Raw genomic sequence first — 23,834 nt, 5'->3', positions numbered from 1 at the left:
GAGAGCTGGATGTGCTGTTTCAGGGTCCACAGTTACGTCCACTGCAAACAGCTCTTCAGTTCAATGTCAGTCCACAGCCTCTCCACCTTCATAAGCATCTCCTCCAGCTGAGCCACAGCCCCCTTCACCATCCCCTCATGTAGTGGATGAACTCTGACCTCCATCCAGTCTTTGGTGGGCGGAGCAGTGTTCATGGAGGTGAAGTTCTGAAGGAGCTGGAAGTGGTCTTCGATGTGTGAAAGCTGCTCCACCTCAACACTTCTCATCAGTTCAGATATTTCCTCCTTCAGTTCTCTGATGAAGCCTTCAGCTCGTTTCTCTGTCATTTTCTGCTTCTCTTCGATGGTTTCACTGAGCTGAGTCAGACCTTTCTCTACAGACTCCATCAGAGCGGTGAAGACCTGCTCACTTTCTCTGATCTCTTCATCTGTATTGTCTTTAATGATCTTCACCAACTGTTGGATCTGCTTGATCTTCACTCGTCTCTCCTGGATCATCTGCTGTATATTTGCATCAATTTATGTCTAATTCAACCTACTTTTCTTCCCCTTTTTTCCCCAGAGAAACATTATGTCTCCTGAACATCATGAACCAACACACATCTTGATTGTCTTTATAGAACATTTTCAGAGATCTACAATGCCAAATTTTGCCCATATGTTCCTAATATTATCATCTAACTACTAATTGATTTTCTCAAATCTCTCATCCTGGGAGCATATTGTTGAAATCTTTATCTTTATATTGGACAATTTTTTTTTCTATATAAACAGTTTTATTAAAAATGTTCATGCAAATTTATTCAATTGGACTTAAAAATCTTTTACACTATATAACTTTGCAACAAGTTCATCTCAGAAGCTGCAGATCATCCATTCAACACTTCAGATATTCACATGGCGCCTTCTAGTGGAGAAGGACCAACAGTGCACTGATGGGTGATACTGTAGTTAGATCCTAACTCCCTCTGCTCTGACTCTCTTTGTATGGACAAAGACGATTTATCACTTTTTCTTTTCACAGTAAAACAGAACCAGTCTTTATCAGTGATTCATTTATTGTTAGTTTACAATCCCAACACCTCACACAGACATTAATATTTCAAGAATACTTGGTGCCTGATATTTTTTTGCCAAGTGGTAACACAATTGTAATACATTTATTCAGATTTACAGCAGTCAAAACACACAGAGTACACTCTAGAACTGGTGAAACTCCTTTACAACTTTCCAGAAGTAAGCAGAAATAAATTACATATAGAAACATACAGTTACAGAGAACAGCAGAAATGAACTATTCAGTGTCACTGAGGAGACATAATTAAAGGAGCAAAGTTTTATCCATATCATTATTATGAAATGACAAGGACTGAAAAATAGTTACATGTGTAGGAAATCCACAAATGCATTCACAATCAATGTTTTTCTGTCCAATCTACTACAAATAGGAAAGTCTTTCGTAACCTTATCGCAAAGAGGTGTTTTTGATAGACTTTGAGTAAGATTAAATGATACAAAGGAGGATTAAGGCCAAACTGGAAAAAAAATCTAAAAATTTTCAGGGAAATTTGTCTTGAGCAATACTTCCAGAATAAACACAAATAATACAATTATGATGTAAAAAATTTCAACCTATATATTCAAATTCATACTTTATTTTCAAGACCTTTTCGACCATGCAAAATTCAGAGTTGTATGTGTATCTATCTATACAGTATATATATATATATATATATATATATATATATATATATATATATATATATATATATATATATATATATATATATATATATATATATATATATATAAGGCCTGTAATGGTACACAAAATTTTCGGTTCGGTACGTTTTCAGTTTTGAAAGCCACGGTTCGTGTTTTTTTTGGTTCGGTACGGAAAGAAAGAAAACCCCTAAAAATGTCTTTAATACATTTATGAATTTTTGAAAAATTTTCCCCCAATTTTTGGACACAATAGAATATAGAAAAACAGGAATAATATAATTCTGCTGCTACAAATCAAATAGAAAATAAAAGGAATTATTAATATTACTAACTGTATTTTAAACATTAGTATTGCACTTTTCCCTGAAAGGTAGTTTTGAACAAACAACAAAAATCTGATCACATTTCTGTCAGTTCACATTCTGCATAAAAATACCAAAAAAATTCCACATGAAGTGCAACATTAACCAGAGGACAAACTGGTATTCTCTTTAAACAAACTGAAGAGCAACAATGACAACAAAAAATGAACCAAATTATTCACTTTACGACAGCTAACAAACTGTTTAGGCCACTTTGTGTACGGGCACACGCGTGCAGGGTGCGATTTGTTGGGGGGATGGTTTGTTTGTTTGTTAGTTTTTTGGTCAGAGCCAGGAGGGTGGGGGGGTCCATAACTAACATCACTAACGCTGGCGTAAAACGAAAGTGAAACGTTATATACTTTCAACATCCAACTCCGGGTTCTATTCCTCTGTTATACAGTGTGTGTGTGTGTGTGAGAGAGAGAGAGAGACAGAGCAGGTGTAAGTGTTTTAGAACTACCATAGTTCATAGGCGGTAAACAACGTCCGTCTTATTAACGTCTCTTTCCTCGTTGTTGTCTTTCACCGGGACCTGAACTGATCCCAAATGGGACTGTAATAATGGTGGAGGGTCTTCAGTCTCTTCCTTCCTGGTTCACATCATATTTGTTGGTTTTTTTTTAAACCTTATATCAGCTGCTATTTCGTATTCCGAGTCAATGTGTGCGTCCTTCAATATGTCCGTGTGGAACTTGTGTAGATTGAAAGTTCCGCATCAAACAATGCCTTTCGTTCCTTTTTCTTTTTCTCAATATACTGTGCCGTTTTGGTACAGCTGTGTACCGAACCGAACAGGTGTGTACCGAAATGGTTCGGTTCAGTACGTGTACCGTTAACAGGCCTAATATCTATATCTGTATATGTATGTATATATATATTTATATATATATATATATGTATGTATGTATATATATATATATATATATATATATATATATATATATATATATATATATATATATATATATATATATATTTATTTATTTATTTATTTATTTATTTATTTATTTATTTATTTTTGTAAGGAAAACAATGATGTGAAAAAAGGAGTAACTTTTTAAAGAAAAAGTCACAAGATTTTGAGAATGAATTCCTAATGTTTTGAGGACAGGTAATAATTTTATAAGCATAACCTTATAAAGATGTGGACTTAACAGTCTGTCACTAGTGGTAAAATGATCAATGTAGGGCATCTCCTTAAATGAAATTTTAGTTCACAAATAACTAAATTTTCCCCTTAGGTGAAGCTGGAGACATTTACAGATTCAGACTCCTGTGGTTCATCTGGTAACTGCAAGTATTATATTTTTTAACACCTCATTCTGATTTTTTTCCCCTCAAAATATTGAGTTAATTCCTGAACCATTTCAGTTTGTTCTTCCAAATATCATATTTTTATTCATTTTCAGCCCAGCCCAAATTCTTTGTGGTCAGAGAACAGTGTTGTGGACGTGACTAGGTCTGACCAACAGGACATATGATCAAAGGCGCAGAGTTTTTACCTCCATCATTAGAACGGGGGCCAAAGATCATACAGAGTTTCTCATTGAAGTTACAGTCAGTAAAGGAGTAGATAAGGTATGAGGCATCTACATCATAAAAAGAGACCAGACCCTCCTCATAATCCACAAACACCCCCACCTTTTTGAGATCAGATTTGATGCTGAGAGGAACATGGGTGTTATTAAAGGCCTTATAGTTGCAGTTATTTCTCAGACCAATGCTCCAACACTTACTTGCGGGGCGTGCTTTGACTTTCCCCTTCCTACTGATGGACTCACTGACCACTCCCAAAGTCCACTCAGTCTTCTCTTTAACCTGGACCTCATAGTAACATCTTCCTGAGGAGAGACTCTGCTTCCCTAAGACAACACAAGTAGGAAAAAACCTCTCCATATTGTCAGGGAGGTCTTTCATTACATCACCATGCTTAACTTCTTTCCCATTAGGGGATAATATGAGATACGGGTTTGCTGTTTCAGGATCCAGAGTTATGTCCACTGCAAACTGCTGGACCCTGTTCAGCTCAATATCAATATACAGCCTCTTCACTTTTTCATCAATTGTGTTCTTCAGCTGACCCACAGTGGTCTTCACAGTCCCCCTATGTGATGTTTGAATTCTGACCTCCGTCCAGTCTTCGGTGGGTGGAGCAGTGTTCATGGAGGTGAAGTTCTGAAGGAGTTTGAAGTCATCTTTGATGTGTGAAGGCTGCTCCACTACAACATTTCTCTTCATCAGCTCAGATATTTCCTCCTCCAGTTCTCTGATGAAGCCTTCAGCCTGTTCCTCTATCGTTTTCTGCTTCTCCTCAATTGTCTTCACGACCTCAGTCAGACCTGCTTCAATAAACTCTATCAGGGCAGTGATGACATTCACGCTGGCCGATGTCTCTTTGTCTGCATCGTCTTTACTGAGCCTTACTGACTGTTGGATCTGCTCAATCTTCAGTCGTCTCTCCTGGATCATCTGTTGGACATTAGTGCCTTCTGTCTGGAGCACAGCCTTCTTTGCTTCATACTCTTGTATGGCGGGGACAACATGATGAAGCCTGTGATCTGACACAGTACAAAACTGGCACACACAAATGTTGTCCGTTAAATAGAACATCCCCAGAGGTCTACCATATATTTTACACATGCGGTCTTCCAGGTTTTCCACAGGATTGATCAGCGTATGTCTTTTCAGGCCTGGGATTCTGAGATGAGGCTCCAGGTGAGTCTGGCAGTAGGAGGTCAGACACACCAGGCAGGACTTCAGGGCCTTCAGTTTGGCCTCGGTGCAGACATCACAAGGAACTCCTCCTGGTTCTGCAGCTTGTTTCTCTGAGCAGCTGCTGCTTTTGTTCACCATCGTCTGTCTGAACTGATGGACCATCTCTGATATGAACGTGTTGACTCGTAGATCAGGTGTTTTATCAAAAGGCTCTTTACACATTGGACACTGGTGCTGGTCATTCACTGTCCAGTGCTGTGTGATGCAGGTTTTGCAGAAGTTGTGTCCACATGGGATGGTGACTGGATCAGTGAACACATCCAGACAGATGCAGCACAGAAACTTATTGTCAGACTGGAAACTACCTTCAGTGGCCATGTCTAAAAAGTAAAAGTAAAATTACAGCAGTTAAATCAAAGTTCATACAAGGACCTCTAGGACCTGGTTTGGACACCCCTGCTTTAAAGGGACTATATATAGTGTTTCTACTTCCAAATATTTACCCCGCCCCCTGAAGGGGAGGCAAGGGGTATTGTTTTTGGTTTGGTTTGTGTGTTTGTTTATTAACACTCTAGCAGCAAAACTATTGGTTAAATTCATACCAAGTTGGGTTTATAGATTGCCAGTGACCCTGAATAGATGTGGTTACATTTTGGGTAAAAGTTCAATTTTTTTTAGGAATTTTGAAAATCTCTTTTTCTCCCATTTACTTATAATGGGCGTGTCTTGTGCATGTGAGCATGTCTTCTACATGAGTGAGTTCGATTATGAGTCTTAAAGGCTTAAAGTTATTATTTGATGTTATATTTGCTAAGTTCACTGTTTGTTGGCCCACAGTTCAGACTACACTGTGACGGTTCAAACCTTGTTTGGACAATTCCAAACAGATAGCAATAACTGCAGCACAAACCGTACAGAAAACAGAGGTGATTTGTGGTTTTACTGTGGCTGTTTTCTGTCTAAAAACAGAGCTAAGCTAACAGAGCTATAATGTAAACTGTCAGCTGACTCTGTTATTTTAATTAACTGTCAAAATAACTGACTTTTTATTTCAAGAAGAAAACTTGATGATACCATAATACAGATACATTTCTTCAGTGAGTGATACAGTCTGTGGTGCATCATGTTGATTGGTAGGTGATTGTGGTAGTACTAAGTATGTTCTGTTCCATGACTTGTTGGTGAGAGTTTAGAAAATCAATACTACATGTAACCCACCTTTAAAAAAAACTTTAAACAAATTAAGTCAGGAGTTGCATTAAAACAATGAGATAATTGATAATTTTTCCACTTAAAATCCAATTTAAAGAGAAAAATGACAGTATTATCATGTCTGACTTCACTATTTAAAGCTGGAGTCAGTTAGCTTAGCTTTAGCTTAGCTTGACATAAAAGCAGGGAAACAGCTGGTATTCCGCAGAGGTAGAAACATCCAACCAGCATGTGTGAAGGCCACTGAAGAAAACCTGGAGTGTGTTTGTTCCATATGTGAACACACACTCCTCTAGTAGTGTGAATTACTGATAATCACTAACACTTTACAGACCACAGTGAATGCATCCCTTCAACAGTCTGTGCTTCAGGAAAACCAGAGTAAAACATGACTACAATACATATAGAAGCAGAATAAATGTGATGTAGTTTGACTCACCAGCTGTACTTTACAGATCTTCTGTGCTGATATGTAAAATAAGAAAATGAAAACACGTCGTCTTATCTGCAGTTACTCAGCCTTTGACTATAAGTTTCACTTTCATTTCTGAGTCTTGCTTGTCTCCTCTTCAGGTTAGATGGTGCATTCACTGACATTCCACACCCTTCATGCTGTACACCAGGGGTGTCAAACTCATTTTAGTTCAGGGGCCACATTAAGCCCAAATTGATCTCAAGTGGGCCGGACCAGTAAAACAGAAGCATAATAACCTGTAAATAATGACGACTCCAATTTTTTCTTTTTGTTTTACTGCAATCAACATTAAAATGTGAAAATATGTACATTTACAAACTATCCAAACAAAATGATGTGAATAACCTGAAAAAACTGAAATTTCTTGAGAAAAATAAGTGCAATTTTAACAATACTACACCTCAAAATTTCACTTTCAAAAGTTCAGGTTTTTCACATTTTATTGTTAAAGGATAGTTTGTAAATGTTAATATTTTCATAATTTAATGTAAGTTTTTACACTAAAACTAAGATAAAAAAAAAAAAATGGAGTTCATTATTTATAGGTTATTATGCTATTATTTTAGTTGTTCTGTATGTGGAACCTTAACTAAAACAAGTTCAACATCCTTGATTGTTAATATCTTCAGTGTAATTTTTGCATTCAACAAATTCATCCCAGGGGCCGGATTGAACCCTTTGGCTGGCCAGCTTTGGCCCCCGGGCCGCATGTTTGACACCTGTGCTGTATACGATTAAAGAGAGTTCAACACAACTAACTTTCATCAGTGTTAATGTTTTTAAGATGAGGGAATACAATAGTTTATAATATCTCTTATTATGGAATGAATGTGTAGTGACATTATATTTTGGTTTAAAACATCTCTGAATCTGAAGTCTCTTAAGTTAGTTCAGTGCAAAAAAAAACAAACCCCACAAACAAGTATAACGCAGGTATGACACCATTACTGAGAAGCTCAAGCGGCTCCGAGTGTTGAAAAAAATAAATAATTTCTGTTTCAGTGTGTTTCCCAACCAAAAGAAACCACTTTAATTCTGTTTCCTGGGTCACAGTTTATTTTTTTTGTGCCTTCATCAGGTTTGGGAGAATAGCTGTCTTTAATACACACATTAAAATAATAAAGTTTACTTGGGTAAAATATAACAACTGAATCAACAGGGATCTAGAGCATCACATGGGCTTCTATTGCTACAAATAATCCTTGAAATTAGTGTATGGAAGTTTTATTTCTTTTTTTGCAGTGCAATATAGTTATTGTGTTATTAGTAATAATCAACATATTTGTAATAGAGACAATTATCTCTTTTTTTCTTTACACTGTTGCCCATAAAGTTGGAATAATTTTGTTATCTGACACATCTGACACTTTTTATTCTTATTTATACACATCAATAATCATCTTTGACCAGGTGTAATGATTACATACTGAGTCCCAGTTACACTTTATCTATCAAGAATAAATCACATAATCGCATTGTCACAATTATTTCATGAGAAGAGGTACAAATATTTTATTCCAACATTATGGGCAACATAACTGAGGTTGCCAAAATCAGAAATAGCCTGAGGTTGTTTCCCTTGTCAACATAAAAATCTCTCTACCATATTCAGTTAAAATCAGGAACCTTACAAAAATAGGCTTTTAAATATGTATTTTAGAAAACATGAAACACATTCAGTTTTTAATGTTTAGTACAGATTGTGAAGTCCTTTGAGGTAAAATTAATGATTTATAGATGTATAAATAATACTGTCTTATCTCCAAAGAAGTCTTGTCGTTACTTTTACTTTTCAAATGGAATTTATTCCTCAGTGTAATGTTTTAATATGTTCACATTTGTCACTAAAACACAACAATAAGTCACATTTTTTTATGTAGCACATCCATGTGCTGGTCTGTCTACATCTTTACACCAGTGACCACAGTTCATCGTCCTCGTGCACTGCTCTGGATCAGACGGAGTACAAGCCCTCAGCCGTCGCCATCAGGTCGTAGTAAGGTGAACTTTGCAGACGGGTCTGGGACAAACCACTTCTCCCACAGATCTAAATGAACGGCGGGGTAACTCCACGGTTTGAAGGGGCCGTTCCAGTGCAGCAGCCGTGCCTTCTGTAGGATATTGTCTGAATAATGGGCATCAGGGCTCCAGCCTGAACACAGAGGAAGAGCTGCATTATAAAGTTATGACTGTACACAATAACATGTGTACAATAGACAGACTCTTTATTTGTTCTTGTGGGGAATTGGGTTTGTTATGGTTGATACTCAAAATATCATCAACAGACATACAGAACTTGTACACATAAATCTGACCATAGACTAAGCATTTGCTATTAATATCACAAGTATTATAAATAGCAGATATTCTTTTATATTTCCTGTTTCACTCTTGAATGTTCTGCACTTTGTTTTCTGTGTTTTACTGCTGTAAATATTGTAATTTCCCCACACTGGGATCAATAAATTCTTATCTTGACACTTGAAATACCTAAAGTTTTCATTTGCTTCACACTGCTACTTGCCTTCATTACCTTTTGAGCTTTACCTGTCTGTTAGCAGTCTAACATTAACAATTTAGATCAAATTGTTCTGGCTCTTTTCATGTTAAAAGTCGTATCTTTGTCAAAAATCTAATTTAACACAAACATTCAGTGTCAAGATCTAGAGCCACATTAAGTTTGATATCGAAAGGTCTTAGTGACTGCAGGTAATTTTCTAAAAAAAAAAAAAGAAAAAAAAGAAAAAGAAAAAACACTCCATCTCAAGATTTTGTTCTCAGATTTCTTTCAGATTTTAACTGAGGTGTCTTTGGACCATTGTCTTCCAGAAGGCCAAATAAAATCTTAAACTATTTAGCGTGGGATGGTGTGTTGAATTTAACAGCCTTGGTGGAGGCTGATGTTTTCCAACTGTTTTCTAGTTAATCACTTTAAGTGTTTAGATGTATTACATAGTAATGCTAAAGTTTACTGTCTCCTCAGTGTTTCAGAATATGCTTTCGACTGACAACTGTACATCTATAAAATAAACTGAAAACCTGAACCTGAAAGAAATCTAAAACATTTAAATATTAGGTCATGAGAAACCTTTAAACCCTGATCACAAAGTAAAATGTAACTATGGATGAATAGAAATGACGAGAAAATTTGTATTTTAAGTTCTTGCAGTTGTCCTTTCCATGCTACGGTAACTGTGTTAAAGATGGAAGATGATGTTACCCAGGTGTCTGACGTGCCACATGGGATCCAGTGTTGTGAATTTGTCATGAAACACTATGAGCATGGGTGGAGTTGCGACACCTCCGGCCATGGCACTGCTGTATATGTTGATCCTGGGGGAGAAAAAAAAAAGCAACCAGCCACAAAGTGAATCAGTGCACAGTAACTCCAGGAGTTGAGCTGAGACGGAACCACACAGGGAATCAGGATTAAATTCAGATGGCCTTTCAGAACAGTCATAATGCTACGAGAATCACGTTTGTTTGTTTGTTTTTTATCTTTGCTGGTAATATGACAATGCATTATGGGGAATTCAAGGACTTTGTGGTCAGCATATGCACCTAAAATTCTCCTCCATCCATTTTTCCAGCTGTTTGGTGATCTTCTGTTTTTTCCATTCCCTAATATCAGCCACAAACACCCCGGGGTTGAATGAGCAGTCACTTGGGTTGATGCCCAGGTCTTTAACTTCTTGTTTTCTGTAATCCAGGAAACCCATGTAGGTTGTCTACAAAACAAACTCAGAGGAAAAAGAACCATACTTCAATTAAAAGAGCGGAGGACATACTGAAATTGTGTATATTTCTGAGTCCAGAGAAAAGATAAGGAGAAGACCACTTATTATTTTTTTCTCATCTTGAGATTATGTATTGAGAAATATGAAAATGACATAAAAATTCACCTGCATCCCAATGCTGCGCACCACCTCATGTGTGGACGGTAAATCGCAGTCAGTGGCAAAAGCTGCAGCATGACCTGGTTTCATCTTAATATTGAACAGATCCTTAATATCACCTGAAAAGCACAAGAAAACTATATGTAATAACTAGCAAAGTAAATGTCAAAATACACTAGAGTTAATATTCATGGAGGTCGCTGTTCTGAATCAAAATAATCTGAAATATCTCTGAAACTGTTAACCAGCTTTGAATGGAATGTACAAATCTTCACATACGTACCCTGCACAATCACATCATCATCTAAGTAGATCACCCTCTTATGGTTGATTTCAAGCATAGGTAAATAAAAGCGCACAAAGTTCAGCTGAAAAATAAAAAAAAACAACACATTTTTAGCTTGTTTTGCTTCTTTGTAAATATGTCACTATTCTAAGATTAAAGTAACATTTCTACATGTGTAAGTTTTGTTTGCTGCTTGACAAAGTCACAGGAACTCACTGGGTGCAACAGATCAGGACGAGAAGAATCTGGCTTCACCTTCCCTCGTAAAATCATGGGATTGAACTCCAGTATCTTATACCTGATACCTTTCAGTTTGGTCCTTTCTATGTACTGCCTGAGTAGGATAGAATAGAATAGAATAGAATAGAATAGAATAGAATAGAATAGAATAGAATAGAATAGAATGGAATAGAATAGAATAGAATAGAATAGCATTTATTGTCATTGTGTGTACAATAAAATTAGGCGTGCTACTTCAGTCAGTGCAGCAATATTAACAAAACATCAGTGCTACAGAATAAGGACAGCGCAAATATAAAATTACAAAAACTAAAAATAAGATAAGAAAATATAATTAAAATGTTACAATTTAACAAGGTAACATAAGAATAGAGCTTAATAGAATAAAAATAAAACTGGACAAAATATGAATAGGTGCAATTTACAGTATTAACAGTATGTGACAGTATGTATATCTATGAACAATATTAACAGTATGTATTACCCATGAATAACAGTATGTATATCTATGAATCAGTATGTACCATGTATCTATAAAAACAGTATGTATATCTATGAAACAGAGTGTATATCTATTAACAGTATTAACAGTATGTATATCTATGTAAACAGTATGTATATCTATGAATAATATTAACAGTATGTATTACCCATGAATACCAGTATGTATACCTATGTAAACAATATATATAGCTATGAAACAGTGTGTATATCTATTAACAGTATTAACAGTATGTATTGCCAATGTAAACAGTATGTATATCTATTAACAGTACAGAATATATTATCCATGAATAACAGTATGTATATCTATGAACCAAGTCCCTATGAACCAAGTGTAGTAGCAGAGTAGATGAAGGATGAAGGTGAGGTTATGGAAATGGAGGTGAAATTCATCATGACAGGCAACAAAATAAGAACATCAGATGATGAAAAATATCGCTCAAACTGGAAAAAGATACAAGTGACTAGAATATGTTTGATTAGAGACAAGTCTTGGACCTGGTCAGTTTGACAGCGTCACGCAGAGTAACAAGGTAGAACAACACGCTGGCGTCTGTGTTGCTATAGACGCTGTTGATGGTTGCCATGGTTGCACCCAAACGCTCCTCTGATGCACAGATGACCACAGGGATAACATTTTCCTCTTGTGGCGTTTTCGCCCCAGGAAGCCCAGCTCCATGACTGAGGCCCCTCCACTGATCTGAGGTGACAAGGATGTAGTGAGATGACGAAGATGAACATCTAAGTCAAACTAATAAATACTTCTATTAAACCAAAATGAAACTGACCTTCTAGGCAGTACTAGAGTTTGACTATTTGAGCTTTACATTTCCTGAAGGCCTGTTGAAACATCTAATATTGACCATCAGCCACTGAGCTACTACTGACCCTTTGAACAATGTCCTTTTTCTATGAAGTACCTGACGCTTTGGGCTGAGTGGAGACTCTGAGTGCACTGTGGAGGAGGAGACACACCATCAGCACCAGCAGAACCAGGAGGACCCTGTTAACTGAAACACACAGTCTGTAAACGCACATGTAGACACCACCACACATCAATATTTGATTTATTTGTGCTTATAAAAAAAGATGTTGTAAGATTGAAAAGAAAAGATTAGATACACATTGACCGGATCAGTGGGGAAGTTTGATGTGGTATGGCATCCTTTTATTTCTTATGTAGAACAGCTGACAATGCACCTTGACTCTGAATAATGTGTGCTGTGTACAAAGTGATTGGGTAACTACATTGTTTTTGGTTTTTTTTTTTTGGTTTCTGGCATCTTATACCTTTGCTATATGTTTCAGTGTTTGTCTTACTTTTTCTGTATCTTTGAAAGACTTAATGAAAAATACATTGATAAAAATACATGTTTGGGGCTTTTCTCTAAATATAATGTGAAAGTAATATAGTATGTTTGACTTCCATTAGGTAATAGATCCTGATAACTTCTCCATTGTTTTATTATTTACGTTCTCCAGAAAATGTCAAAGAACTACAGTGTCTACAAAAACTAGTCACCATTTAGATGGTTTCACCTTTTATTGCTTTCAAAATGGAATCCTGGTCAATATAAAAATGTTTTAATGTCAAAGTGAAAACAGATTTCTACATAGTAATGTCAATTAATGAAAATATATATAATGTAACATATGTGACTGCATAAATAGTCAGTATTTAGTAGTTTGTCCTTTACCACTCACACAGCGATGAGTCTGTGTGAATAGTCTGAATCTGTTTTCGAAATTTTACTCCATTCCTCTTTGCAGAACTCTTCAAGCTCTGTCAGGTTGCATGGGGATCGGGTGTGAACCGCCTTCTTCAAGTCCAGCCTCAAATTCTCTAGTTGACTGAAGTTTGGATTTGACTCAACCAATCCAGAATATTCACCCTGTTGTCTTTCAATCTTTTCTGTGTAGCTTTCGCTGTATGCTTCCAGTCATTTGTCATACAGGAAAATAAATCTTGACACAAGATCTTCTTGAATCAGGTTGTCCTGCAGGATTTCTCACTTTTGCTGCATTCATTTTACCCTTTACAAGTCTTCCATGACCTGCTGCTGACAGGCATCCATCCACACAGCATGATGCTGACACCATCATACTTCATAGTAGGGATGGTGTTTGTTGTAATGTACAGTTTTTGACGTCCAACAAACATAGGCCAAAAAATCTCCATTCCAATATGTTACTTACATTATAATAATAAGAAAATAATTAATGCTACTATGAGTGGCTTGTTTTATCTCGAGGTAAATGCACAGATGTAACAGTGGCTTTGGTTTGTTTTTAGTTATTTTCTCTGAGCATTTACTGTTCCCACCATCCACTTATCAGACAGACGAAGAGGAAAAGAAGCTCAAATACCCATCTGCAACCATTTAGAAGCTACATCCAGATGCCATAACCAGTTCTAGCAGTTACACTTCCTCACCTGCAGATTTCCACATAAATCACCTGTTATATTAAGGATTTCCTGACCAAGATCAGTAGTTTTATTATGTATACATTTACAACTTTCTTAACTTTCTGAGGATCCAACTTCAGTTATCCTCTGCCTTATTTTTTCTAGTTTAAATTCTAATGTAAATTAAATATGTGAAATTACTAATAATAACATAACATTTATACGTAAACATCATCCAAAAATGAAAGCTTCAACATTTTTATGTGCATCATTTTTATCAATGTGTCATTTGTTTAAAGAAAACTTCTCCAAGTATGTGGCAGTTCAACCAGCTGCTCACACACTCCAGAGACTATTTAACTTGTGCTGTGTCATCTGGTTACCTCATTACGCCCTCCCCCAGCACACAAACAGTTTATGTATGTGTCTATGTAGAGTCTTATAAGCACTTGCAGAGAGAAAAGTTGAATAGTTTCCACCTCAGACATTAGTGGGACTGACATGAGCTAAGTAGACGTTTAACAAAATGCAAACCTGAACAGCAGAGAAGACAAACATGAACATGACTGCCTGTGTTTATTCCTCAAAACCAATCCATTTACTTGTAAAAGACACTTGTTTTCACTTACTTTTTCTCAGAAGAGGCATATTTCATGTTCTCTTCCAGCAACATCTGTAACACACAAACACAGGAGTGATGAAGTCACTCAAGAAGAGTGAGGTTTTAGAGAAACGAGGAATGAAATACTCCTTGGCGTTAATAATGATCAATGTGTGTCAAGGGCAGGGGATTTGGCTGCACAAAAAAAGAAAAGCAGCTGACAGTTACTCAGAGAGTCTTTGATAGCCATTATAATGACAGGCCTAATTTGTGCTTGAACAAATGTTAAGACAAAGAATTGCTTAAAAAGGTAAACATTTTTGGGTCTGTCCAGCATAAATTAAACCAATTTTTCTCAGTCCTTTACTCTTTCTTTTTTTTTTTTTTTTTTTTTTTTTTTTTAAAACACTTTCTTTTTATTGTTTTTTGAGAACATGTAACAGATATGGACATACAGAAGGAAGACAAAAAAATAATAAAGAAATTCAAACCTCAAAAGAAAAAAGAACATAGTGGATTGTCATGTCTCTACAGTTTGCTCCAGTGTTGTTACCAGTAGGATCATCCTTATCCTGTCATTGTACAAACAGACTATTTCTTCTACTTTTCTCAACATTGTTCTTCTTGAGTCCTTATCTTATGGGTCAACACTTCCATCACATATATCTCACTCACAATGTTTTTGCCAGTCATGCTGTGTTGGTGGATCTGCTTTGTACTGTTTTCTTGTGACTGTTTTCTTGCACAGTCCTTTACTCTTGTGAATGAAACTAAATTTGCATAGATTTTTTTTTTTTTTTACTGTTAAATGTAGAATAATTATGTTACAGTAGTCTATGGAAACACACTATCTTCTAAGTAGAGTTTAAGTAGACTTGAAATGAAAAGGAAAATTTGTGAAAATGAGAAGGAAATTGTTCTGTTCATTTTCCCCTATGACTACAGTTAATCATGTACAAATGCATGACATAAACATTTATATTAAGTTTTATCTTTACACTCATCATACTTCTGTTTCTTTAACTTCTAATATCATAAAGCATTGAAGTTAGGGGCTGTCAGTATTTTCCCATGCCATGAGAAGACTAAAAACAAAAACTTAAGTCCACATCCTACTGTGAGAGTTAACCAGAGCACTTAATCTACAGTGTGTTCATCTGCTGCTGAAAATAGTCCCCATACAGCACTATTTGCGTTTGCTAGAGAACCCGTAGCTGAATTAACTTAAGCTCTTACAAATAAATTTCAATGCCTGGCTGCTAAGAATGTCCCAGAGCATTTCTTAAAAATGTTAAGATTTAATATTTATCTCAGACTGAAGCAGAGCTCAACAGAAAAACATAGGAATTACTGATAAAAAGCAAATAGGATTTTATTGTCTTAGAAAAGGAGAACTCACTAGGAATAATGAAGTTACTAAATGGCACACTGACAAATGTTTAGGCGTGTATTTTGCTGTGATGTGCATGACTACATGAGGAACTACCAGTGTAACCTGGGGTCCTGCGGTGAGTTCACTGACCCGAGGACACTGGCCAACACATGTGGCTCCATTTTTCCAAAGACTTCCACCACTTCCTTCCTTCCTGGTGCCAGGGCTTCATGAAGGAATTATTGCCTTCAGGCTTTTTAACTTTTTGGAAAATGAAAATATAGCAAATGCTTTAAAAATAGTGAATGCCAAAACAGACAGTGAACATTTATCAAATACATTCAATATGTTACAGTGGCTTTCTCTGACCTCCTAATCAATACCTCAAGGAAACAACACACTCACTCTTGCAGTATAAATATGAACCTTTGTGTGTGATTTTTACGTTTCAGTGCTTCTCCAGAGATCCGTATAAAACTAATGTTCAACAGTCAGCAGAAATTAAACAGGGCATGCATGTGTTTCTGTTTTTTTTGTCACTGTTTAGAGCAACCCAAAACATCTGGAGCTGATTAGTTTAGATACACTCGTTCCAGAAAACTGATACTGCCCATGGCATGTGTAAGAATAATGGGTTAGCCACACAAGACCACAAAAACGACAATGAATATAGTTAATGTAATATGTGGTCTAGTTTCACTGCATTTATAGCAATGTTAAAAGAAGACTTGGCAGCAGAAAGGCTCTTTGTTGTGTTGTGCCTCAGTCATATTCTGGACCATCACTGAATAAAATGATACATACATTATTACACATGTATGTATATTATATTTATATATGTATTAAAAACCTGCAGGCACTCATTTTCCCTGTGTGTGTGCATTTGTATATGATGTGGCTGGGAGTTGGGGACTGAACAGTACATAACGTACACTAAGTGCACTTAACTCTCACACTACAATAAACTGCCATATTAGGCAAATGTTTTCAGGGCTGGACTGCACATTATAGCTTTGTTTAACAAGTCATTCCTGCTTGTGCACCAACAAATTACTGATTTCTGCGCAGATTCATTTGTTTGGCTGGGATCTAAAGGACAAAATGTTTAAGGCTGCAGTTTAACATTGGCAGGTCTTATTGTCTGATTCAGGTGTCTAAATCCAGAAAAGCATTAAAATGCATTGACTATGACATAAACTGTGCCATGCTCAGCACAGCTGAAAATGACTATTTCTTTTAGGGGTCAAAAAATACAGTTTTTTACATCTGGTTTTGTCCCCCCAGGTTATAGGAACAAAAAGTTCTCTTGTCTTCCACAGAACAGTGATAATGAAAGAAGGTGTGTCACTGCTGAATTAATTAAAGATACAAATTGTACTTACCAGAGCGGAGTGTGGTGGGCTTTTACAGTCCTACTCCTGGTGCCCATGGTCCATGTTGTAAAACCTCTGAGGACTGAGACTCACCCTCACCAACAATCCCACTTTTCTCTCCCACCTTCTCTCTGGTTTCTTCTCGTCTCCAGATGTGACTCATCATGTTCACCTCTGTCCTTCAGCCAAACACTGGATCAGTGCTAGATCACCCCACTTCATGGAACAGCACTTATTGAAAGACTTTTTTTCTAGCCTTATTAGACGTGTATATTGTTGGAAAAAAAGTTTTAAAACAACCTCAGGGATTGTTTGACTAATAATTGATGGCCCACTGTTGACTGCAAGGTATTATTACCGTGTTACTTACTATGCTAATACTAAATAACATACACAAGTTCACGTGTGACAAATTAAAGCAACTGATCAGGTCTGAAATGTTTTAACGAGTGTTAAGCGTGTATTGTAATGGCAACTACATTTCCCATAAAGCCAAAGAAGATTTAGCGATTGGAAGGACGATTAAAAATTTTCCTGTGTCAGTTTTGCCTACCATTTAATACTGTACTCACTAAATTTATCTGAAGTTGTTTGGACTATAATTTCTTTAAGGGTTTTTTTTTTGTTTTTGTTTTTTAATATCCGATTTTCCTTCAGTATACTATATCATCCTCTACTCCACCTAGTGAATCATCTACATTGTTTTTGGGCTCATATGAAGACTTATTTTTATTTTTCTGTCATTTGAGCGTATTGTTCCTATGAGCAATTGTTCCTAGGCAATAACACTCGGTATACTGTGTGTCTTTACTTCAATAATCGTATAATAGTGATAACCCTTTTAGTTGTGTATGTTAGCTTAATGCGTGTGGAACACCGTGCAAAATCATAGTTGGCCATCTTATATTCCGCATGCACAGACAAACCAGAGGTAAACACTTCACTCTAGCATGTCTGCAAACCTTCTAACAGTAAGTTACAACACTTAAAGCTACTATTCCTGGGAGTTGATCGGCGAAACACACACAGTACACCCAACCTATAATCTCCAGGCAGAATGGATGAAAACAGGCTAAAGTTGCTGGTGAAGCTAACTCAGGAGGGACAGTTAAGCTCTATGGAGAAACTGATCACACTAGACGACTCTTCCGCGGCTCAGACTATCATTAGTAAACACTTCGGCCGGTCAGGAGACACCCTGCTGCACTACGCTGCCAGACATGGACACCTGGATATCGTTGAGTATCTAATAAACCAAGTGGGAATGGACGTGGAGGTGTACAACAACGACTACAAGAGGCCACTGCATGAAGCTGCATCCATGGGTCACCAGGCCTGTGTGAGCTATTTACTGCGACAAGGAGCCAAAGTGGACAGTCTGAAGAAGGCTGACTGGTGAGGACGGCTGTCGGTTTGGCTAAATTACTTAAATATTATAAAAAAAATATAGCGCCTCTTTTGGCTATAAAATCTAACCGGTCTAAAGGGAACATCAGCTCCCTTCGATAGCTCAGTTGGTAGAGCGGAGGACTGTAGAGGCTCAAAGCTGATATCCTTAGGTCGCTGGTTCGAATCCGGCTCGAAGGAGCATACTTTTTTTTCTTTCCTGGCAAAAGAATATCGCCATATCGCTTTGCTTGTCGTTAGAGGGGGGTATAAATTAGTTTAATACTACATTAAAGAAACTGAAGATCCAGCGATTTGCCCTGAAGTAACATTCAGTTATTATTAAAAAAAACAAAACAAAAACATCCCTGATAAACTACAGTATCCTCAGACTTTTATGTCCATTTATGATAAGGTCATTGAACCATTTCTGCTTTCACTCTAGTGGTCTATTCATTGGTACTATAGAGGGAATGCTCATATGTCACTTCCCCCTGGGCCACGCCCCTCTAAGTCAGACTGAGTGGCAAAAACTAGTGATGGGAATTCCGGCTCTTTTTAGAGAACCGGCTCTTTTGGCTCGGCTCGGCTCACTAAAAAGAGCCGGCTCTTTCGGCTCCCAAGTGGCTCTTAAGATTTTTTGGTGCTTAAATGAATTTATTACCAACAATAATGTAAAGTTATGCATAATATGAATTACTAATGTAAAAAAAAAAAAAAAACATGCACTATATCAAATGTTTATGTAAATGTAAATACACCTTTATTTATACACTCTACAGAGTGATTAAAAATAAATAAATTAGAAAGTGCAAAAGAAATGCTTTACTATTTACAAATGACCTTTGCTAACTTTTAACTATTTTAAACGTTTAGCTTTCACAGCGATGCTGTAGATACTGCAGTAGCAGTAACAGTTGCAGTAGACACAATGGTACCTTCATTAATGTCACGTTCACTTGCTTGTCTTTTTTCTTCCAGTTGCACTGATGGATGAACAGTTCTCATGAGTCTGTGCAGGTTGTTTGTCTTGCACACTCTACATTCTGCCTTAGTTTGGTCAGTGTAATTGAAATGTGTCCAGATTTTGCTGCGTTTCCTGTTGTCACTCATTTTCTCAACTTTTTTTTTTAACCTTTTCCGTCCGTTTGCGTTGTGGTTCTCTCTCTCTCTCTCTCTCTCTCCTGTTCGTGCGCGTGCTGTGCGTGTAACTCCGCCCATCTCCCCTCTGGTCGGGGGGTGGGGGGGCGAACGAACGGGACAAATCGGTTCCCAGTCAGGAGCCGGCTCCCGTCGTTCACGTCAAAGAGCCGGCTCTCAGAGCCGTTTCGTTCGCGATCAACACATCACTAGCAAAACAAACCGGCTCAACATGAGGGAGTATAGAAGTAACTACAGCGAGACCGGGAAAAATGTGGAATATAGCACGAAATTAAAGACAGTTGGACTGGACATGGATCCATACAACTACCAAACAACAAGTGGTCTACCAACATTGATATGTGGCCGGAAATCCCGTATCCTAACATTTATATGAACCTGATTCCAACGCTGGGAAAATCCACAATGCAAAGGCTGAAAGCATACAAAAGATAAAGAGTTGTTGACATCCTCGTCATCGTTAATTAGAGGATTACAGCTGGTGAGTGCTTTCAATTAAACAAACGATTGTTTTGGAGGTTTTGTGTCAGTGCAGACGTATTTTCTTGGCAGTGATTGCCAAGGTAAAGGCCCAGCAGTAGTGCTCACAGTTCACTACTGATTTACTGAAGTTGAACCCTTAGTATTGACCCAAGTGAGTGGATGATCTACTGGTACTGTGGAGATTTAAGTAGAGTTAACATCAAATACTTGATCCAACACAGCTACAACAGCTTTGTGCTAGAGTACCCCCTTATTTGGAAAACTAGGTTAGCCTCAGTTTAAGCTAGTTTACAAATTATGTAGAGCACAAGGTTCAGAATCACACAAATGAAGACAAAAACGTTTCAGTTCTGAAACATAGAACTAAATGACAGATGCTAACATTAAGAGCTTTACTAAGAAGTAACGTTAGCCAAAACGATATGTAATTTAAGGTATGATTTTACGCAAGAATACAGCATAAATTAACGTTACCTGACACGAAATGACAACCACAAATCCAGGTTTCGTTGCCTGGATTCCAGTTATTTCTACGAATTGCAGCGATCCATCTGCTTCTTCTGTCTTTGGCTTTAGGTCGCCTCTAAAACGATAGCTCCGAGTGCTTTTTAAACCTATTTGTGCAATCAATGGCACAACAGCTCTTCCCCATTTTTTAGATTGTTCGAAAGTTTTTGCAGTATTCAAGCCAAAGCCGCTACTCATCTCCCTCTTTCTGCCACTCAGTGGATGTAACTGCAGTGACTTCCACTAGTGGTGATGTCACGTGCATACCCTCTATAGTTACAGTATATTTAGATGCTTGGTGGGTATTTAGTGTCATTAAAACCACTGGAATAGATGTAAACATTTTCATGATTTGATGTCATAATAAAAACAGTAGTTGAAATAGCAGTGGAATAAATTCAGGTCAGCTACTTCAGTAAAAGTACCAATACACTGTGAAGATGCTTCACTACAAGTTAAAGCATTAAACCACTACTGCATTAAAAAGTTGCCTTTAAAAGTAGCTTGAGCTTATGCTCAGTGAAATTAGCCAAATATAGTTCAAGTGTCATAATCAAAGCGTTATTTATGCAGTAAAATGTCCCCTAAGTAAAGAGACTGAATAACTAATGAACATGTGTCAGCCTAATATTCAGTTTATTTAACCTCATTTTAATAGTTGTGTGAAGGAACACATAGAAACAATTACTTCTGTTTACTTTTGAAGTGTTTAAAGAACTGTTGGCCTATATTTTAACGTGCCACTAATGTTTTTCAATCGTACTTGTACTTGATGGTTCAACCTTTCATGTACAATAGATCATCATATGTTCATGTGACTTGACTCATCACTTGCTTGACCTGAACAATGACTCAACTTGTGAATGGCTTTGACCTCAGACTCAAGTCTATTTGATTGATTTTCCACCACAGAAACATATAACTTGCTTGAGACTTGAAAGTTAAAACTTAAGACTTGTTGCTTGTACATGTGTGACTGACTCTCACCTCTGGTTAATACCCTCAGAGACAGTCATAACTTTATCTTCTAAAACAAGTGAGTTATTTGTAAGTTATTTATTCATGGCATACTGGGATATATATTTTCCAAAGAAAAAACACCAGAAGATGATATTTCACATATAACTAATAGAACTGGTAAGTATACAAAGTTCACAGTGTGTCTGTGTTGTGCTCTGCCTTCTGTCTCAGGACTCCTTTGATGATGGCCTGCACCCGAAGAAACCTCAGTGTGATCCAAGAGTTGCTGAGCCACGGTGCCAGCCTTGCTCTGAAAAACAAGGACGGCTGGAACGCCTTCCACATAGCTTGCAGGGAAGGTGACCCTCTGGTTGTAGAGTTCTTGCTTCTCACTGCACCAGACACCTGGAGGACTGAAAGCAAGACACGCAGGACACCGCTGCACACTGCAGGTGACACTTCCTCACCTCTCTGGTGTCTGACTATAAAGTTGGCTGAGAGGTTATGGCACACAGACTGGACTATTTTGTCTTATCAGATGCATAATAACTCAGTCTCTTTGTTTTTATCCAGCTATGCATGGCTGTGAAGAAGTTGTTAGGATCTTGCTGGAAAGGTAAGCAGGATACATCTGACGCAAAAACAAATCACAAACAAAATTTAGTGGTGTAAACACATACTTCCTTCCTTACTTCCCCATCTGCAGCTCACAGCTAGCCTTGTCTGACCTTCACATTCACCCCTTTCTTCCAGATGTGGATACACCTCAGACAGCACTGACAGCTGTGGAGTGACTCCTTTTATGGACGCAGTCAGGAACGGATACATCTCTGTGGCCAGGCTGCTTTTAGAGAAGCATCAGGTAGAGCCAGGCATGTGTTTAGTAATATTTAAGAACTAAAAAAACCCAGATATAGACACAGTATGTATGACATTATATATGTGTACTAAAGGCGTCTCCGAGTGCAGCTGACATACTTGGGGCTCAGCCAGTGCACCAGGTTGCTGTCACAGGACAGAATGAGGCACTACGCTTCCTGGTGCAGGACCTCAAAGTAGATGTGAACCAGAGGGCCACTAGCATCCAGCTGACTGCCCTGCACTACGCAGCAAAGGTCAGATCATACGGATGAGTTAGTCCTGTTTGATTGATGGAAATAGTTCAACCACATTAAAGTCAACTAATTTGACACTCCTATTTTAATATACCTTCTGACTATGTGTTTTTCAGGAAGGTCATACATCGACTATAAAAACGCTGCTGGATTTGGGTGCTGATCTTCATATTCAAGACAAAAAAGGAAGAACTGGTAATAAATGTAACAGATTTATTTATTTATAGCTGCAACTGTAAAGGTGTGTGATGCTCTTATCTAGCAAATTCGCAGCACCGGGGTTCTGTTTTAACTTGATGTGCCCTTCTCAGGATTCACTTTTTAAAGCATTTAATAAGTTTTAATGAATTGCATATAGCAGCTAGGTTGTGTTTTTTGCAGATTTAATAATCTCCATAAACATTTAGTCAATGATAATGAGAGGCCTTCCAAACAAAATGCCTAGTGGCTAAAACATGACATACTAGACTCTTATTTGTCTTGTTTTCACAGCTCTTCATATGGCTTCCATCGGCCAGCATGCAGAAGCAGTCAGGACACTTATGCAACTTGGACTTGAAGACTCTCAAGACACATCTGGTGCAAGGGCACATCAGTTTGCAAGGAAACCTGATGTTGTGCGAGCGTTTGAACATCATTTAAAAACAGATAATATACCATAGTGACAGAAAACAGGATTGAAACCCATTGTGTATCATTAATTTAATAAAGGGTTAAATAAACTTGACTCACTTGACCAGATAAAAAACATAAAAGCAAGGCCATTGTTGTTGTAGTACAAGGTGACCTCACACCTATGCGTTGTTTTTACAAACTGAAATGCAAGGAAGCTGACAGGTCTAGACACGACAGGTGAGATCATGCCATCCTACATCTGTGATTATATTTGATATCATGAGTTGCTGGGGTGCTTCATTTACTCTGGCTGATATGTATGCATTTAAACATGTATAAAATAAATTAAGTGAATTATTTACAATATTACTGAGGGTCTGGATTCATGAAATATTCAGATGTCCACATCAGCTTGGTAGTGTTTGGTGATTTTAAGT

General features: G+C 37.3%; 3 protein-coding genes and 1 non-coding gene across 4 annotated transcripts; 2 read left to right on the top strand and 2 right to left on the bottom strand.

Annotated features, from left to right (window-relative positions):
• Window positions 1-3,118: 3,118 nt before the first annotated feature.
• LOC115430086 (E3 ubiquitin-protein ligase TRIM39-like) lies at window positions 3,119-6,560 on the bottom strand. Its single transcript, XM_030149974.1, has 2 exons — window positions 6,456-6,560; window positions 3,119-5,184 (listed from the first exon to the last, which is right to left on the bottom strand). The coding sequence occupies exon 2, from the start codon at window positions 5,180-5,182 to the stop codon at window positions 3,545-3,547; it is 1,638 nt and encodes a 545-aa protein (XP_030005834.1). The 5' UTR covers window positions 5,183-5,184; window positions 6,456-6,560; the 3' UTR covers window positions 3,119-3,544.
• A 1,350-nt stretch (window positions 6,561-7,910) lies between these two features.
• Window positions 7,911-18,571, bottom strand: glt8d2 (glycosyltransferase 8 domain containing 2). The gene is made up of 11 exons (XM_030150612.1): window positions 18,523-18,571; window positions 17,180-17,344; window positions 14,454-14,497; window positions 12,338-12,427; window positions 11,916-12,117; window positions 10,890-11,007; window positions 10,671-10,755; window positions 10,394-10,506; window positions 10,053-10,219; window positions 9,712-9,824; window positions 7,911-8,643 (listed from the first exon to the last, which is right to left on the bottom strand). Exons 3-11 carry the CDS (start codon window positions 14,470-14,472, stop codon window positions 8,465-8,467), a joined length of 1,086 nt encoding a protein of 361 aa, XP_030006472.1. The 5' UTR covers window positions 14,473-14,497; window positions 17,180-17,344; window positions 18,523-18,571; the 3' UTR covers window positions 7,911-8,464.
• On the top strand, window positions 18,066-23,766 carry ankrd16 (ankyrin repeat domain 16). Its single transcript, XM_030150610.1, has 7 exons — window positions 18,066-18,565; window positions 21,899-22,119; window positions 22,241-22,283; window positions 22,421-22,529; window positions 22,621-22,782; window positions 22,899-22,977; window positions 23,275-23,766. The coding sequence occupies exons 1-7, from the start codon at window positions 18,228-18,230 to the stop codon at window positions 23,442-23,444; spliced, it is 1,122 nt and encodes a 373-aa protein (XP_030006470.1). The 5' UTR covers window positions 18,066-18,227; the 3' UTR covers window positions 23,445-23,766.
• On the top strand, window positions 18,670-18,757 carry trnay-gua (transfer RNA tyrosine (anticodon GUA)). Its single transcript is given in 2 exon segments — window positions 18,670-18,706; window positions 18,722-18,757. It is a non-coding gene; the product is annotated as a tRNA-Tyr (tRNA).
• Window positions 23,767-23,834: the final 68 nt, after the last annotated feature.

Source organism: Sphaeramia orbicularis, chromosome 12 (assembly GCF_902148855.1).
Source record: "Sphaeramia orbicularis chromosome 12, fSphaOr1.1, whole genome shotgun sequence".
NCBI classification, from domain to species: domain Eukaryota; kingdom Metazoa; phylum Chordata; class Actinopteri; order Kurtiformes; family Apogonidae; genus Sphaeramia; species Sphaeramia orbicularis.
Note: the sequence above shows the minus strand (reverse complement) of the source record. Positions and strands in the feature narration are given on the sequence as shown.